Genomic DNA, 16,383 nt, shown 5'->3' on the forward strand with positions numbered 1-16,383 from the left:
GGGAGTCCTCTGACAAGTGAGGGTTGTGGGCCTGAGTACACAATTAACAAGTGATATTTCATTTCATTGTAAAGAGTGCAGAGATAAAATAGACATATATGTTAACACTCCCGCTCCTGGTACTGGATGCATTTTATGGAACACAGGAAAAACCCAGGCATCCTGATGGCTATTCATCTTTTCTGGTATTATTGGGAAGATGGAAGAATTCAAGTTGCTGTCCTATTCTTTCAAACTGTAGAAACTTTTGAGTATTAATGTTTCCTAATGCCTTGGGCTACCACCCTGGTGGAGGTAGGAAAGTACACTCATTACATTCCTACACCTTCCTAAGTAACAGCTACAGATCCTTGACAGAATTCAAGTTCAGCGTAGCTGCAACTGTAGTTCTTGTCCTCTGTGTGGGTATGTTACAAAGGAGAAGGTTGGAGTAACTTTATGCCTTTCTATATATGAGTTTTAAAAGTGTTGCAAACACAAGCAAGGTAACTTAGGAAGAGAAAAAGATACTGAAGGAAACAACCATTTTTAAAAAATCTCGGAGGATGATCCAAGATGTCTGGTTAGGAGCAGCTCAGGATTGCAGCTCCCAGTGAAAGTGCAAAGGGTGAGAGGACACCACATTTCCAGATGGATTTTTATTGCCCACAGACCAGGAGATTCCCAGGTGGAGGAGCCCCACGGGTCACCAGCGTAGCTGTTTTGGCCGGCGCCCCAGCGCGGCGGTTCCCGGTGCAGAGTAAATGTGACTGGGTCCCCAGTTAGCCAGGAGGGGAGCTCCAGGAAGCTCTGGGAAGGCAGAGTCGCTCATTCATCTGACTTAAAAAAAAAAAAAAAAAAAAAAGGGTGGGGACTGAAACAGGGAGCCAGGCCAGGAGATTCCTGGGCAAAAAAGCGCCATGAATCTCAGCGCCGCTGTTTCAGCTGGCGCAGTGGGTCACCGCACAGGAAATCACACAGATCCCGGCACCTTTTCAACAGGAGACCTGAACACCTGGGAGAGAGCTGACTGTTCAACTAAAAAAAAAGAAAGGCTCTGAGGCAGGGAGCCAGGTGATCAGGCCCGGGTGGTCCCCCCCCACCCACACACACAAACAGCAATTGGAAACGCTTGAGAGTTTCACAGCAAGCACAGCTGAACCTGGGCGGTCTGGCTCTGTGGGGGAGGGGCGTCCACCACTACCGAGGCAATCCGCCATTGCTGAGGCAGCCTGCCGTTGCCGAGGTAACCCACCATTACAGAGAGAGTCCATCATTACATAGGCGGGCCACCATTGCCGAGGCAGTTCTAACTACACCCATATAAACAGGACTGCAGGGAAGTTCACATGGCAGCTGGGCGGAGCCCACAGCAGCTCAGCGAAGCCTCTGCAGGCAGACAGTGACTAGGCTGCCTTCTTGCTGGGTAGGGCAGACCTGAAAAAAAAAGGAAGCAGCACAGTGGAAACTCATAAATAAAGCCCTAACTCCTCAGGACAGAACACCTGGGAAAAAAAAGGGGTTTATGAGTTCTGCTGCAGCAGACTTAAACATACCTGCCCAGCAGCTCTGAATGAACAACAGAGCTCACAGCTCAGCACTTGAGCTACTATAAAGGACAGATTGTCTCCTCAAGCAGCTCCCTGACCCCCGTATATCCAAAGAGTCACCTCATAAAGGAGAGCTCAGACTGACATTTGGCAGGTATCCTTCTGGGACAAAGCAGAAGAAGAAACTGGTAGCAACCCTTACTGTTCTGCAGCTGCTGCAGGTGATCCCCAGGCAAGCAGGGCCTGGAGTGGACCTCAGCAGTCCTACAGCAGAGGGGCCAGACTGTTAGAAGGAAAACCAAGAAACAGAAATAACTTCATCATCAACAACAAACAGGATGTCCACTCAGAGACCCAATCAGAAAGTCAGCAACTACAAAGACGACAGGTGCAAAAATCCACAAAGATGGGAAGAAACCAGCGCAAAAAGGATGAAAACACCCGAAAACAGAACACCTCTCCTCCTACAAGGGATCACAACTCCTCACCAGCAAGGGAACAAGACTGGATGGAGAATGAGTGTGATGAAATGACAGAATCAGGCTTCAGAAGGTGGGTAATAAGAAACTTCCGTGAGCTAAAAGAACATGTTCTAACCCAATGCAAACAAAATAAGAACCTTGAAAAAAGATTTGACAAAATGTTAATGAGAATGGACAACTTAGAGAGGAATATAAGTGAATTGATGGAGCTGAAAAACACAATACGAGAACTTCACAAAGCATGCATAAGTTTCAACAGCTGAATTGACCAAGCAGAAGAAAGGATATCAGAGGTTGAAGATCAACTCAATGAAATAAAACGAGAAGGCAAGATTAGAGAAAACAGGGTAAAAAGGAATGAACAAAGTCAACAAGAAATATGGGACTATGTGAAAAGACCTAATCTACGTTTAATAGGTGTACCTGAATGTGTGATGAAGAGAATGAATCCAAGCTGGAAAATACCCTTCAGGATATTATCCAGGAAAACTTCCCCAACCTAGCAAGGCAGGCCAATATTCAAGTCCAGGAAATACAGAGAACACCACAAAGATATTCCTCTAGAAGAGCAACCCCAAGGCACATAATCATCAGATTCACCAGGGTTGAAATGAAGGAGAAAATGCTAAGGGCAGCTAGAGAGAAAGGTTGGGTTACCCACAAAGGGAAGCCCATCAGACTCACAGCAGATCTCTCAGCAGAAACCCTACAGGCCAGAAGAGAGTGGAGGCCAATATTCAACATCCTTAAAGAAAATAACTTTCAACCCAGAATTTCATATCCAGCCAAACTAAGCTTCATAAGTGAAGGAAAAATAAAATCCTTTGTGAACAAGCAAGTACTCAGAGATTTCATCACCACCAGGCCTGCTTTACAAGAGCTCCTGAAAGAGGCACTATGCATAGAAAAGAACAACCAGTAGCAGCCACTCCAAAAACATACCAAATGGTAAAGAGCATCAACACAATGAAGAATCTGCATCAACTAATGGGCAAAACAGCCAGCTAGCATCAAAATGACAGTATCAAATTCACACATAACAATATTAACCCTAAACATAAATGGACTAAATGCCCAATCAAAAGACACAGACTGGCAAATTGGATAAAAAGCCAAAACCCATCAGTGTGCTGTATCCAAGAAACCCATCTCACATGCAAGGATACACAAAGGCTCAAAATAAAGGGATGGAGGAAGTTTTACCAAGCAAACAGAGAGCAAAAAAAAAAAAAAAGCAGGAGTTGCAATTCAATTCTCATTTCTGGTAAAATAGACTTTAAAGCAACAAAGATCAAAAGAGACAAAGAAGGACATTACATAATGGTAAAAGGATCAATGCAACAAGAAGAGCTAACGATCCTAAATATATATGCACCTAATACAGGAGCACCCAGATACATAAGGCAAGTTCTTAATGACTTACAAAGAGACTTAGACTCCCACACAATAATAGTGGGAGACTTTAACACCCCACTGTCAATATTAGACAGATCAACCAGACAGAAAATTAACAAGGATATCCAGGACTGGAACTCAGACCTGAAACAAGCAAACGTAATAGACATTTACAGAACTCTCCACCCCAAATCCACAGAATATACATTCTTCTCAGCACCACATCACACCTACTCTAAAACTGACCACATAATTGGAAGTAAATCACTCCTCAGCAAATGCAAAAGAACAGAAATGATAACAGTCTCTCAGACCACAGTGCAATCAAGTTAGAACTCAGAATTCAGAAACCAACCCAGAACCGCACAGCTTCATGGACACTGAACAACTGGCTCTTGAATGCTGACTGGATAAACAATGAAATGAAGGCAGAAATAAAGATGTTCTTTGAAACCAACGAGAACGAAGGCAAAACATACCAGAATCTCTGGGACACATTTAAAGCAGTGACTAAAGGAAAATATATAGCAATAAATGCCCACATGAGAAGCAAGGAGAGATCTAAAATTGACACTCTATCATCAAAATTGAAAGAGCTAGAGGAGCAAGATAAAAAAAAACTCAAAACCTAGCAGAAGACAAGAAATAAGTAAGATCAGAGCAGAACTGAAGGAGATAGAGACACAAAAAACCCTTCAAAAAATCATTAAATCCAGGAGCTGGTTTTTTTAAAAGATCAACAAAATAGACTACTAGCCAGATAAATAAAGAAAAGAGAGAATAACCAAATAGATGCAATAAAAAATGATAAAGGGGATATCACCACAGATGCCACAGAAATTCAAACCATCATCAGAGATTTCTACAAACAACTCTATGCACATAAACTAGAAAACCCGGAAGAAATGGATAAATTCCTGGACACTTGCCTCCTCCCAAGCCTAAACCAGGAAGAAGTCGAAACCCTGAATAGACCAATAACAAGGTCTGAAGTTGAGGCAGCAATTAAGAGCCTACCATCCAAAAAAAGTCCAGGTCCAGATGGGTTCACAGCCGAATTCTACCAGACATACAAAGAGGAGCTGGTACCACTCCTTCTGGAACTATTCCAAATAATCCAAAAAGAGGGAATCCTTCCCAAATCATTTTATGAGACCAACATCATCCTGATACCAAAACCCGGCAGAGACTCAACAAGAAAAGAAAACTACAGGCCAATATCCATGATGAACATAGATGCAAAAATCTTCAATAAAATACTGGCAAGCCGATTGCAGCAGCACATCAAAAAGCTTATCCACCATGATCAAGTAGGATTCATCCCAGGGATGCAATGCCAGTTCAACATACGCAAGTCTATAAATGTAATTTACCACATAAACAGAACCAAAGACAAAAACCACATGATTATCTCAATTGATGCAGAGAAGGCCTTTGACAAAATTCAACAGCCCTTTATGCTAAAAACCCTCAATAAACTAGGTATTGACAGAACGTATCTCAAAATAATAAAAGCTATTTACAACAAACCAACAGGCAATTTCATACTGAATGGGCAAAAACTGGAAGCATTCCGTTTAAAATCTGGCACTAGACAAGGATGCCCTCTCTCACCACTCCTATTCAATATAGTACTGGAAGTTCTAGCCAGAACAATCAGGCAAGAAAAAGAAATGAAGGGTATTCAAATAGGAAAGGAGGAAGTCAAATTGTCTCTATTTGCAGACGACATGATTGTATATCTAGAAGACCCCATCGTCTCAGCCCAAAATCTCCTGAAACTGATAAGCAACTTCAGCAAAGTCTCAGGATACAAAATCAATGTGCAAAAATCACAAGCATTCCTATACACCAATAACAGACTTAAAGAGAGCCAAATCAAAAACGAACTGCTATTCACAATTGCTACAGAGAGAATAAAATACCTAGGAATACAACTAACAAGGAACGTAAAGGATCTCTTCAAGGGGAACTACAAACCACTGCTCAACGAAATAAGAGAGGACACAAACAGATGGAGAAACATTCCATGATCATGGTTAGAAAGAATCAATATCGTGAAAATGGCCATACTGCCCAAATTTACAGATTCAACGCTATCCCCATCAAGCTACCAAAGACCTTCTTCACAGAACTGGAGAAAATCACCTTAAACTTCATATGGAACCAAAAGAGAGCCCACATAGCCAAGTCAATTCTAAGCAAAAAGAACAAAGCGGGAGGCATCACACTACTGGACATAAAACTATACTACAAGGCTATAGTAATCAAAACAGCATGGTACTGGTACCAAAACAGAGATATAGACCAATGGAACAGAACAGAGGCCTCGGAGGCAACAGAACATATCTACAACCATCCAATCTTTGACAAACCTGACAAAAACAAGCAATGGGGAAAGGATTCCCTGTTTAATAAGTGGTGTTGGGAAAACTGGCTAGCCATATGCAGAAAGCAGAAACTCGACCCCTTCCTGACACCTTACACTAACATTAACATCAGATGGATTAAAGACTTAAACATAAGACCTAACACCATAAAAACCATAGAAGAAAATCTAGGCAAAACCATTCAGGACATAGGCGTAGGCAAGGATTTCATAACCAAAACACCAAAAGCATTGGCAACAAAAGCCAAAATAGACAAATGGGACCTAATCAAACTCCACAGCTTCTGCACAGCAAAAGAAACAGTCATTAGAGTGAATCGGCAACCAACAGAATGGGAAAAAATTTTTGCAGCTTACCCATCTGACAAAGAGCTGATATCCAGAATTTACAAATAACTAAAACAGATTTACAAGAAAAAAACAAACAATTGCATTCAAAAGTGGGCAAAGGACATGAACAGACACTTTACAAAAGACATACATGAGGCCAACAAACATAAAATGCTCATGATCACTGGTCATTAGATAAATGCAAATCAAAACTACATTGAGATACCATCTCATGCCAGTTAGAATGGAGATCATTAAAAAATCTGGAGACAACAGATGCTGGAGAGGATGTGGAGAAATGGGAACACTTTTCCACTGTTGGTGGGAGTGTAAATTAGTTCAACCATTGTGGAAGACAGTGTGGCGATGCCTCAAGGACCTAGAAATAGAAATTCCATTTGACCCAGCAATCCCATTACTGGGTATATATCCAAAGGATTATAAATCATTCTACTATAAGGACACATGCACATGAATGTTCATTGCAGCACAGTTTACAATAGCAAATACCTGGAACCAACCCAAATGTCCATCGATGATAGACTGGACAGGGAAAATGTGGCACATATACACCATGGAATATTATGCAGCCATCAAAAACGATGAGTCCGTGTCCTTTGTAGGGACATGGATGAACCTGGAAACCATCATTCTCAGCAAACTGACACAAGAACACAAAATCAAACACCGCATGTTCTCACTCATAGGTGGGTGTTGAACAATGAGAACACATGGACACAGGGAGGGGAGCACTACACACTGGGGTCTGTTGGGGGGAAATAGGGGAGGGACAGCAGGGGGTGGGGAGTTGGGGAGAGATAGCATGGGGAGAAATGCCAGATATAGGTGAAAGGGAGGAAGGCAGCAAATCACACTGCCACATATGCACCTATGCAACAATCTTGCATGTTCTTCACATGTACCCCAAAACCTAAAATGCAATAAAAAAATAAAATATAAAAAATATAAAAAGTCTCTGCTATGTACAATCCCAGCAGTAAATGGTATCATTTAACATTTGCAATATGGTGCAAAGGCAATGGCTGAATCCTGCTACCATCAAAACCACGGTAATACTACAAATATACATGCAGAAAAACACTTACCTCTGTTAATTATTTCTGCTACAAATTTATTCCAAAAAAGGTGTACAATTTTGAAGATCCCTTATTTATAGGAATGATGCCAAGAAACACAGAACTGAATAAACCAGATCACTTTTACAAATTTAACACAATGTGTTTGTGAATATCTAATGTTGGCCTTTTTATTCCCTTTAAAATGGTCTCAATATTTGTCTCCACAATTGATTAAGGTAAATAAAACAACATCTACGAAGCATGAAAAAAAGAACCTCTTTAATTCCTACCATATAAATGATGGTTACATTAATATTCTATACTTTTGGCTCTGAACTATCTAATAGCTTTATTCTAGTACAACAATAAAAACTGTTAAGGGAAATAAGGAAATAGCATGGGGATTATTGCTCTTAGCATTTAATAGCGTATTGGAGCCTTGATGCTTGCTTGCATTTGCTTGGAATAAGTATCTAAGGGAAAATTAAGCCCTAAGCTGAAGCAACTATTTGAAATCCCAGAAAGGGCTCCTGGGAATAGTTTGGCTTTTTGTGACAATAGATTTTCTGATGAAGTACACCATTCCCTAATGAAAAAGACCTGGCACAGCTTCATATGATAAAATTTGACCAATGTGAGGAGTGTGACGATCAGTTTGGGAATGAGTGTTTTAATAAAAGAAACATGAAATTGACTGTGCTTTGGCAGGACATACCCCAAACCATCATGAGAGCTGTCGTCCTGGCCCACAGATGATCCCTACCATGCTACAACTGTGCAAGTTCTCATTGACATCACTGACAAAGCTGGCACGGAGACAAAGACATAATCCAGAAGCAGTCATGTTGGATTCTGCTTTGTTGGAGTCATATGAAAAGCAAACTAACTTCCCTGCCCCACCAACCCATCCCCTCAAAATGTACCATGAAATAGATCTGAGGCTCAGTAGAGCTACTGAAGATGTACATTTCAGGCAAGTAGATAAACAGATAGGCAAATTGAAATTTTAGAAAGGAAAAGACAGTGTTTTCAAATGATGAGGTCAAATGTGATAAATGTGAAAAAGGATGATACACTAAGACGACTCTGAATCACTTGGATTGAGATTGTCTAATACTTTAACTGGAACAACAGGTCATAGTTAGGGGTGGTAACAGTTGCTTTTATCTACATTTTATAAAAGGATACCAATACAATAAGTTGCTCTCTGTCGACAATGTTGAAGTTCACACACGTATTAATAAAAAATAGTTTACATTACCCGCATAAATGCTTGATGTGTTCTACAGTTAGTTACTCTGTTGGACACTTGTATGCTTCTTGTGATCACGTCAGAAGTTCCATTAGAAGAAAAATAGAATCTTGATGAAGACTCTGCCTTTCTGTTCACATCCAAACTCATGTTATAAAACAAAACTACAAAAATATAGAGAATTGCATTAATCTAATTACCTAAATGCATCTATTGTTATTTTTGAAGTGATAATAGTCAAAGTTATACAGACTACTGGAAATATTAGTATCTGGAATTCTCTTTATTAAACAGCTTTCTAAAAACTAGCCTGAAATATAAAAGAGGGAACAATCAACATACAAATTTTAAAAATTGCTTTTATAAATAAAGGTTTACAAACTTTCCTCTACCTCTAGGTTTCTATTAACATTAAAATCTTTAGTTATTTGCTTAATTCTTCTATAAATAAAAATTTCAAAAATATAAAAATTGTTGCTAATAAAAGTCTTGCACAAAGTTTCGGATTCCTTTGGAGTCCTTTTTGTCCTCAGAACATCAACTAAGGAAGTATAGACACAGGACTGTGTTTTCTATCTTATGTGGTTATAAGACTAATTTTTTTGGTGGGGGCGTGCAGCTGTTTTTATTTCAGGGAGACAGCAGGGGAGGGGGCTCAGTCTTTCTTGGCAGCAGCTTTCCTCATGGCAGCCAAGACATTGCTCAGCTCCTCCCGCTTCCTCTTGGCCCGGATGTGTGTCCCCACCCTTTTCTTGATGAACTTGAGGGGCTGTTTGTCCTTGGAGACCTTCAGCAACTCCATGGCACGCCGCTTGTATGGGGCAAAGCCACACACCTCCCGGATCATGTCCTGCACGACCTTGGTGTGTTTGGTCAGACGCCCGTGGCGGCGGCTGTGCCTGGGCTTGCTCACGTTCTTGGTTACCTTGTGGCCCTTGTTGAGGCCCATGGCCGTAGGATACCAAAGAGCCATGGCTGCTACTCTCCAATGGCGACCGTGGCGGAAGAGCTATATGACTAATTTTATATATGACTAATTTTTTCATATTTAAGACTCATTTGTTTGTTTCTGATTTGAAGGCTTGCTTTTTTATATACATGAATACATGTTTAAGTCAAATCTATAAATATGATTTTCTCAAAAATGTCTTCTTTCCAGTCTTAATGCCCTGATTCTCTGTTCTTCCTCTGTGTTTTATTGGTTTCTAGTTTGACCTTCCAGTGTTAATTTGTGCAATAAAAAAAAAAAATCTTTCAATAAATATTCTAGTGGTTTGGCAGGGTTTATTTCAAATCTGACATAATAAATATTAATCTGCTCATGAAGATCTCCAAATTAGTAAAAGAAGAAGAAGAAGAAGAAAGGAGGAGGAGGAGGAGAAAGAAAGGAAGAGGAAGGAGGGAGGAGGGAGGAAGGAGGAGGGAGGAGGGAGGAAGAGAAAGGAGAAGAATGAAGAAGGAAGAAGAAGAAGGAAAAATTTAAAAGCAAACAAAAAATTCCAAGCCACATCTTACCAAGAAAATGAGAACAATTTCATGAATCTAAATGGGTTCTTTGCAATGCAAGCTGAATCTAATTGTCTGCTGAGGTGTCACTCATTATATAGAGGCAATAATTCATAAGTGATAGTTTAAAGAATTTATGTAATTGACATTTTCATTTTTATTTTAGGAGTGACTTATACTTCTAGAAGAATTTTACCCACTTACTTCAAGGAAACATAAACATAAAATCTATATTACTCTTTATACATTTCAAATAAATCCTTCAATCATCTTTTTATTTGGAAAATAATGAAGTCCAAGCCAATTGGATTTCAAAGTTATAACTGAGATTCAATACCTCATAGACAAAGCACTGCAACTAAAATAGCTGTCTACAAGTTCACTGCCCTGAGTTCAGAAAAAGAGTAAATGAAAAAGAGGTGAAAAATAATCCACTCTCAGAGTCAAAATGTCCTGGATTTATCAAACATTTAGGTAATTAATGTGAATTATTTCTCCCAGGAGTCATTTTATGATAATTATAAGGTATATTTCTCTAATAATGTGATGATTATTTACGGGTTTTAGATGTTTGTCTTCAACTATTTTTAAAAATATCTGGTCACAATGGAATTGTTAGTAGAGGAAATACTGGTTTTACATAAAGGGAAAGAGCCCCATCTACTCAATGTGTGTCTTTCAGATTATCCATCAGTTTGTCTGTGTTAATGTGTAATTTACTTTGATGCCATGCACTCAAACTGCCATTTTCCAATCAATAACTAGATGAAGGCTTGCCCACCCTCTTATCACTGTAGCTCTGGCCATGACTTTTCCAGGGCACTATTAAAAGTCAGTCTGATCTAAAGTAGAGATACCAGGCTCATTGTGTACCTTTCATTACAAGTTAATACATACTAAGACCTCTATTACATATCCATGGTATGATTTAATACGTATGTGGGCCTTTCACGATGTTTAGATGACAGCAGCCTGCAGGGTCATGAATATGATAAACTCTTGACAGGTCCTAATAGGGGATCATAACTTTATGAATTATTAATCTCCAAATGTTAATCCCAGGTATGCTCTTCTCCTACCACAGGCTAGTTTCACTATTCTTATATTAGCCTAAATAAACATAATTAAGAACATTAATCTGCTAGCAAAAATGTAATATGTATAGTCACTTATACATGATTTGGGATTCCCCACAATTTTGGATGAGCTGTATCAGTGATACTTTCTCCACAGCAGATAACTGAGAGTTGCCTATACATAGGGAAATGGGTATGGTCCTCAGGAACTTGTAGTCACAGTAAATTATTAACAGGTGTATTATTTATAGAAATTAGAATCAGGTCTAGTTTCAGTTTTTTAATATTTATTTTTATGATTGTAACTTTTTGAGACAGGGTCTCACTCCATTGCCCAGTCTGGAATGCAGTGGTGTGATCACAGCTCACTGTAGCCTGGACCTCCTGGGCTCCAGCCTCAGCCTCGTTTAGTGCTGGGATTATAGGCATGAGCCACCATGCCTGGCTTTCTTTAGTTATTGAAATTGGATAAAATATGAAGAAAGCAGTTTCACAGGTTAAGCTCAGTTGATTTTCCTTAAACTAATATGGCAAGTGATACTATGTCCTTTGCTTCTTGCCATAATCTCTAAACAACTACAGCCTTCTAATGTGCCCAACTCATTGGTTAGAGCAAAGCAAGAATCTGGAAGATGAAGAGGAAAAGTATGCATCAGGTGGTTTCTCTCCCCTGCTCTCAAGAGGAGCTCCATTGGTGAAAACCAGTGAGGGCTACAAACAGGAATGTGGGATTAATGAGTGAACTGCACACCATCAAGCATTAATTCTGTGGGGCATGCTCACCAACGTAGCCTGGAACTTCCTTGCCCTTATATGAGAAACAAAGTGTTAGATCCATGCACACAGAAGGCCATCCATTTTCAACACAGTCAAATTTCGTTCTATTTACTGACTCAGGGTGGCTTAAAGAAGCTTCAACAATTACTACAGGTCTTGTCCTAAGGAGGAAATAAAATTAACAATGTTATTGTAGAATTATTTTTCCTTAAGAAGATAACTGTATTTGTTTTGTCAGTTTACATTCATCAAGTAATTTCATGAGCCTTCCTTATTACATGTGTACATACTAATTACACTAATTTCTGTTAATAGAGGAAAAGAAATTTTATTTAAATGTCTAAAAACATTGACTTTGATGATTTAATTATATCTATGTAAGGTGAAAAAAATACCCTCAAGTTCAGTAATTAAACGTCCAAATACCAAAAGAACATCATGAGGTCACTATCACTGCCGATTTTAAACAATGCCTTCTATCATTTACAATTAAACCAAATTGTCATTAAGCAGTAAAATGTATCAGTCTTACCTTAGCAGTACAGCAGAATCAGACCGAAAAGAACCAACTGCTACGTCTGTAGGATAAAAAACAACACAGATTAATGATCATCATTAGTCAAAGAGAATTACTTTTCAGCCATAAATACTTAACTACATATCAACTTGACTACATAAAAATACTATTTACAGAAAATTAGAGAATATATGCTAATATCTTAATATTCATTCCACTTTTCTCTGAATCTATTCATGTACAACATTCATCCCATTATGATATAACATAAACTTTATGATAAAGACAGCTTTACTAAAACAAAATTCAATTTCGGACTAGAAACATTCACTCAAATTTCCTTTCTAAATAAAAAAAAATTTCTTTCTTTTCCTCATCATGTTTGATTTTCATGAGTGTTTCCATTTTTTCAGAAACACAGACTATAACATTGAGCAACTAACACTGTTAAGCTGAGGAATTACTTGATAATTTTTGGCCCATCCTTGAATTCAAGAGAACTTGAAAAAAAAAATTATTGAAAAAAAAATTATCAGCAAGATGAAGTCTTTCATACCAGTTTTATGTACTTTACTATAAAGCAGTATCTATAATAGAGCTTATTTTGATTTATAAATTATGATAAACTTTATACTCACCTACATATCCATTATTATCTGCATCGATTTGTCCTGATATAGACTGTCCAAACATACTTAATGATTTGCTGATCTGAAGTCCTTCAATTCTCTGAAAAATAGTAAAGTTGAGTGGAAGTAGTTTTTTGAATACTAGTATACCAGAGAAGCAATGATTTAGTTAAATAACGACCTTTCCCAGGCACGTCTTGGCACACTTACTAACAAAATTGCAATTTACTTAAATCAAATACTTCTAAGGGTGACAAAATTTTCCAGCTTGAAATGAACAGGTGACATCTATTTTGTGGCTAAAAAAATTTACTTTACTTTACTTTATGAGCAAAGGGAAAATTATGTTGTATAGATTTTCTAAAATAGTCCCGACTCCCTCTCTTTTTAGAGTTGGGGGTCTCACTATGTCACCTTGGCTGGCCTTGAACTCCTAGGTTCAAACAGTCTTCCCAGCTCAGCCTCCTAAGTAGTTGAGATTACAGGTGCACGCCACCATGCCTGTCCTCCTTAGGTCTCTTCAGGCTCTGTATTTACTTACTTGCCCAACATGAATAACTAAATAAGTAATGTGGAAAACATGATGTCTATAATCACTTAGTGGATCCTATGATTCAGGCTTTTCATAAAAGCTACTTTTTAACAAGAACAACCCTAGCCAGATACGTACTTTCCATTCCATATATCTAATTTCATGTTCATATACAGATTTATAAATATTAAGCTGATATCCATACTGAGAAAATTAGTATTTTTACTAGACAAATACATTTCTTTCATGTCAATTACAGAGAACGATTTGCTCATTTTTGTCTAATTAAAAATAACTGTACCAGCTAATATTTCCATGTAACTATCATGGGAAAAACTTTTCTCTGCATATGAATGTCATTTTTTTCTATACACTGAAATGCCCTGAGTTTTCAACATATAGAAGTGAAGTAAGACTAAGATCATGAGACTTTATTAAAGTGCTATCATCTTACTACTCAACAGAAAGAAACCCAGAGTATCATATGTATGATCAATCTCTCTATGCAATCTTCATGAAATACGGGGCTCTAGCCACAAGGCCAAGACAGAGTTAATCCAAATGAGCATGTTTTAGAATCACATAGAGATTACCTCAGAATACAGTTTAATGAAATACAAAGAGAAATCTTTAATGGGCTATAGACAAGCTAGGGTGGAAATGAACTACAACTCTTACTTATGGAAAAAGGGAATTTGAAGAATTATTAATTCCTTAAAAGAAGATCATTTGCTATTATACGTAAATGGTAAAATAAAGTGTTAAGTATTTGAAAGAGAAAATGAAGAAAAATAAGTCCACATAAACCATGGACATTTTAAAGGATGCTCCTCATCACCAAAGCTTCTTTTGGAAATAGAATAGTATCTTACCTGAGAGAAGGTTGACGAGATCCCATCTGCACGGCCATTGTAAATATAAATAGCGCCTCGCAAGTCATCTTCTTGCGGAGCTCCGATAGCAACATCTATCCGAGAATGTAAACAGTGGAACGATACATTTTTGATACAAAGAATACAACTTTGAAAACTAACCATATGATCCTTAATTCGTGTCATGTAAGAAAACTCTTATGAAAAATAACACTCAGACAGAAAAAAATTAATATACAATCATCATCATGTACAGGATTGCACACAATAGTTTGTAAATGGAAGAAAACAGAGTGGATGCATCTGAGAGACAGACTCATAAAATAATTAGGGCACAGGCTCTACAGCCAGACTACTGGGGTCTGACCTGAGCTCTGCCACTGGGCACTGTTGCACTAGGCTGGACCCATTTCTTAATCTGTGTTTCAATTCCCTCACCTACATAATGGGATCATAATAAAAGCCACTCTCAGCATAAAAGGATATAAGTTATGTAAAGTACTTAGAGAAGTGCCTCACATGTAATAAATTCTCACAATCTAGGAATATGGTCATAAGATTTTTTGAGAGTCTAGATGTACCTTATTTGCAAAATGACTTTTAAATTAACTCCTATTCCAATGAAAGTGATTAAGGTGTCTATTAGGGATATCTGCACACACACACACACACACACACAGACAGGATTTCAGAAAATGGATTTGTTCTGTAAAATAGTAACTATGTCACCTTTCTGTATTATTGATAATTACATCAGACTATGACACCAAGGGAAAAAAGATCTGATCAATGATATAAGAAAACCTGAGTAAATGACATGGTTGCTTAAATATTCTACAGTTGCAAGAGCATTTCATTTTATCAAGTGTTGTCTATTTATTCACATATTTATATGCAATTTATTACTTTAATAGAAACCTAATGTACAGTTCATCTTCATGATATTACTTATTACTGTCAAATCTAAAACCTTTTTATCAACTATAGTGGTAATTTTTGACTACTATTCCAATGAGAGTAAAAATACCTTTGATGTATAACTCTATGGTAAACACTGTAAAATAGTAAAAATGCAAAGCTTTTCTATTTCCAGTTAAAAATAAACAGCAGACACCTATATTTACTTTGTTTAGACATACTAAGGCTAGCCTTTTTTGACTTGTACAAAGTTTTTCAAACTTTCATATACAAATATGCCCATTCATTTATTCATTAATTGGACAGCTAGTGAGCACCTACTATATTCTAGGCATTTGTCGAAGCTGGCAAAACAGAGCAGTACCATAAAAAGAAACTCATCGTCTAGTAGGGAGGAATGGCAAGCAAGAATAGAACAGTAACACAGGATGTAAGGAGGAAGTGATGGAAATTAGGGAAGGCTTCTCATAGAAGATGATGCCTAAGATAAGATTAAAGTATTCATAGGTCATAGCCAGGTGAAGAAAAGGGGAAATGCACTTTAGAGACAGGGAAGAGCCTGTGCAAGGGCAGGGAAGCAACAGGCAGCATGGCATACGTGAAGAATGGCAATTGGTTTGGAATAACTGAAGTCAGATTTGTGCAGCATAAACACACACAGGAACAGAGGAGCAGGAATGGGAAGAAGAGAAAGGAGGAGAGAAGAGGGATGTGAGAAGAAGGAGTGGGGAAAAGTATAGCCACTGAAAAGAAGACAGCAATTTCTTTAATCTGGGCTGGGTTTATACTTCCACCACTGTGGTTAAATCTCTAGAATTTTCCATACATTGATTCTTGATGATAACACATGAATAAAATAGCAAGCCTGAATCATGAAGTAGTTGATGTACAGAAATTTTTATAGTATCTCTTATTAGCAAGAGTGATCTAAATTAAGGCAAATATTTAGAAAAAAATACAGACAAGCCTTTTCAGCCAAAATATTTTAAAAGCCCAGATAAATTTTTTTCCATACAGAGGACACTTGGGAATATTCAATCTTCGGCTATCTCATATCAGGTGCAAATGCTTACTTCCTGGATTACATTTGGATCTGTTAT

The 16,383-nt window shown here is 38.0% G+C and overlaps 2 protein-coding genes across 2 annotated transcripts in view; both read right to left on the reverse strand.

The window, feature by feature from the left end:
* Nucleotides 1-16,383, reverse strand: part of ITGA4 (integrin subunit alpha 4) — an 89,864-nt gene that overhangs the window by 38,879 nt on the left and 34,602 nt on the right. Inside the window, exons 11-15 of the mRNA XM_064373282.1 lie at nt 14,366-14,460; nt 12,971-13,061; nt 12,348-12,393; nt 11,822-11,976; nt 8,466-8,620 (exon numbers count right to left, since the gene is read on the reverse strand). Of these exons, the coding sequence (XP_064229352.1) occupies nt 8,466-8,620; nt 11,822-11,976; nt 12,348-12,393; nt 12,971-13,061; nt 14,366-14,460 (542 nt within the window). The remainder of the gene's footprint in view (nt 1-8,465; nt 8,621-11,821; nt 11,977-12,347; nt 12,394-12,970; nt 13,062-14,365; nt 14,461-16,383) is intronic.
* LOC105730337 (large ribosomal subunit protein eL36-like) lies at nt 8,628-11,815 on the reverse strand. Its single transcript, XM_064373283.1, has one exon. It carries the CDS (start codon nt 9,427-9,429, stop codon nt 9,112-9,114), a length of 318 nt encoding a protein of 105 aa, XP_064229353.1. The 5' UTR covers nt 9,430-11,815; the 3' UTR covers nt 8,628-9,111.

Source organism: Aotus nancymaae, unplaced genomic scaffold (genome assembly GCF_030222135.1).
Source record: "Aotus nancymaae isolate 86718 unplaced genomic scaffold, 86718_ANA_hifiasm-v0.15.2.pri h1tg000008l, whole genome shotgun sequence".
NCBI classification, from domain to species: Eukaryota; Metazoa; Chordata; class Mammalia; order Primates; family Aotidae; genus Aotus; species Aotus nancymaae.

Bases quoted from the DNA above. Each gene is read 5' to 3' on its own strand.
- LOC105730337 (XM_064373283.1), bottom strand. From the start codon at position 9,429: ATGGCTCTTTGGTATCCTACGGCCATGGGCCTCAACAAGGGCCACAAG.